This window comes from Phytophthora infestans, genomic scaffold (assembly GCF_000142945.1).
Source record: "Phytophthora infestans T30-4 supercont1.96 genomic scaffold, whole genome shotgun sequence".
NCBI classification, from domain to species: Eukaryota; Oomycota; class Peronosporomycetes; order Peronosporales; family Peronosporaceae; genus Phytophthora; species Phytophthora infestans.
The window spans coordinates 373752-374741 of NW_003303663.1; the positions used below are offsets into that span (position 1 = coordinate 373752).

Genomic DNA, 990 nt, shown 5'->3' on the forward strand with positions numbered 1-990 from the left:
TCGCCAGCAGATTATAACTTTGAAGAGAGTTTGGGCACTTTAGTGTATGCCAACCGAGCCAAGTCTATTAAGAACGCGACCAAGAAGAACGAAGATATCAACGAGAAGATCATCCGAGAGTTACGAGAAGAAATCGAAAAGTTACGCCAAATGGTGGCGCGTCCTACGTCGGCTTCAAGTGGCAACCCGGAGATGATGGGGCAGATGGAGGAGACTATCGCTAACCTTGAACGCGCGAAGCAACAGTCGTGGGAAGAGAAGCAACGACTCACGGAACTATACGAACAGGAGAGACAGAACTCTCTTGCTAATGAGAAGAAGATCTTGGGCTTCATGCAGACTGTTAAACAAGAGAAGATGGACATTATGAAGAAGATTAAAGTCTTACGACAGAAAAAAGTACAGCTCTCCAAGGAGATGCGTGTGCGGAAGCAAAGTTACGTGGAGAACAAAAGTAAGTTGCAGCAAGGTGTACAAGCGTTCACGCAGATGAAAACCGAGACTCCGCGTGAGAAACAGCACTTAATGGAGCAGATCGAGTCTCGCAAGTCTCTGTTAATCACCGACCGTGACGAGCTATCGCGTCTGAAAGAGGAGCTCAAGTTCTGTGAAGAGAAACTGGTTGAGGAAGAGGCCGAGGTGGCTGCGAAGAGCGCGTTGTTGGAAGAAGACGACAAGTTACGTAGAGCCATTCAAGACGATGAACGCGAGAAGATGAAGCGGGAGCGAGCGGCGTATTTACAGTCTGCGCTGGACGAAGAGCGTCAGCGCTTCCAACTTGAAGCTGACAACGACAAACAGCGACTAAAAGTGGCGTTAGAAGCCACTGCCGACAAGGAGAAGAAGCTGGCGGAAGAAGTCGAGAAACAACGCAATAGAGCGCTGCAACTTCAGCAACAAATGCATCAAATGCAACTGGAACATAACGAGTGGAAAGACACGACTAAAGTGAAAATGTTACAGATGATGGAAGCACTCAAACGGGATTTC

The 990-nt window shown here is 48.1% G+C and overlaps 1 protein-coding gene across 1 annotated transcript in view; it reads left to right on the forward strand.

Moving 5' to 3' along the window:
- Window positions 1-150: 150 nt before the first annotated feature.
- Window positions 151-990, forward strand: part of PITG_19456 (protein kinase, putative) — a gene marked incomplete at both ends in the record, with an annotated part of 2099 nt that continues 1259 nt past the window's right edge. The window contains one exon of the mRNA XM_002996938.1: window positions 151-948. Within this exon, the coding sequence (XP_002996984.1) occupies window positions 151-948 (798 nt within the window). The remainder of the gene's footprint in view (window positions 949-990) is intronic.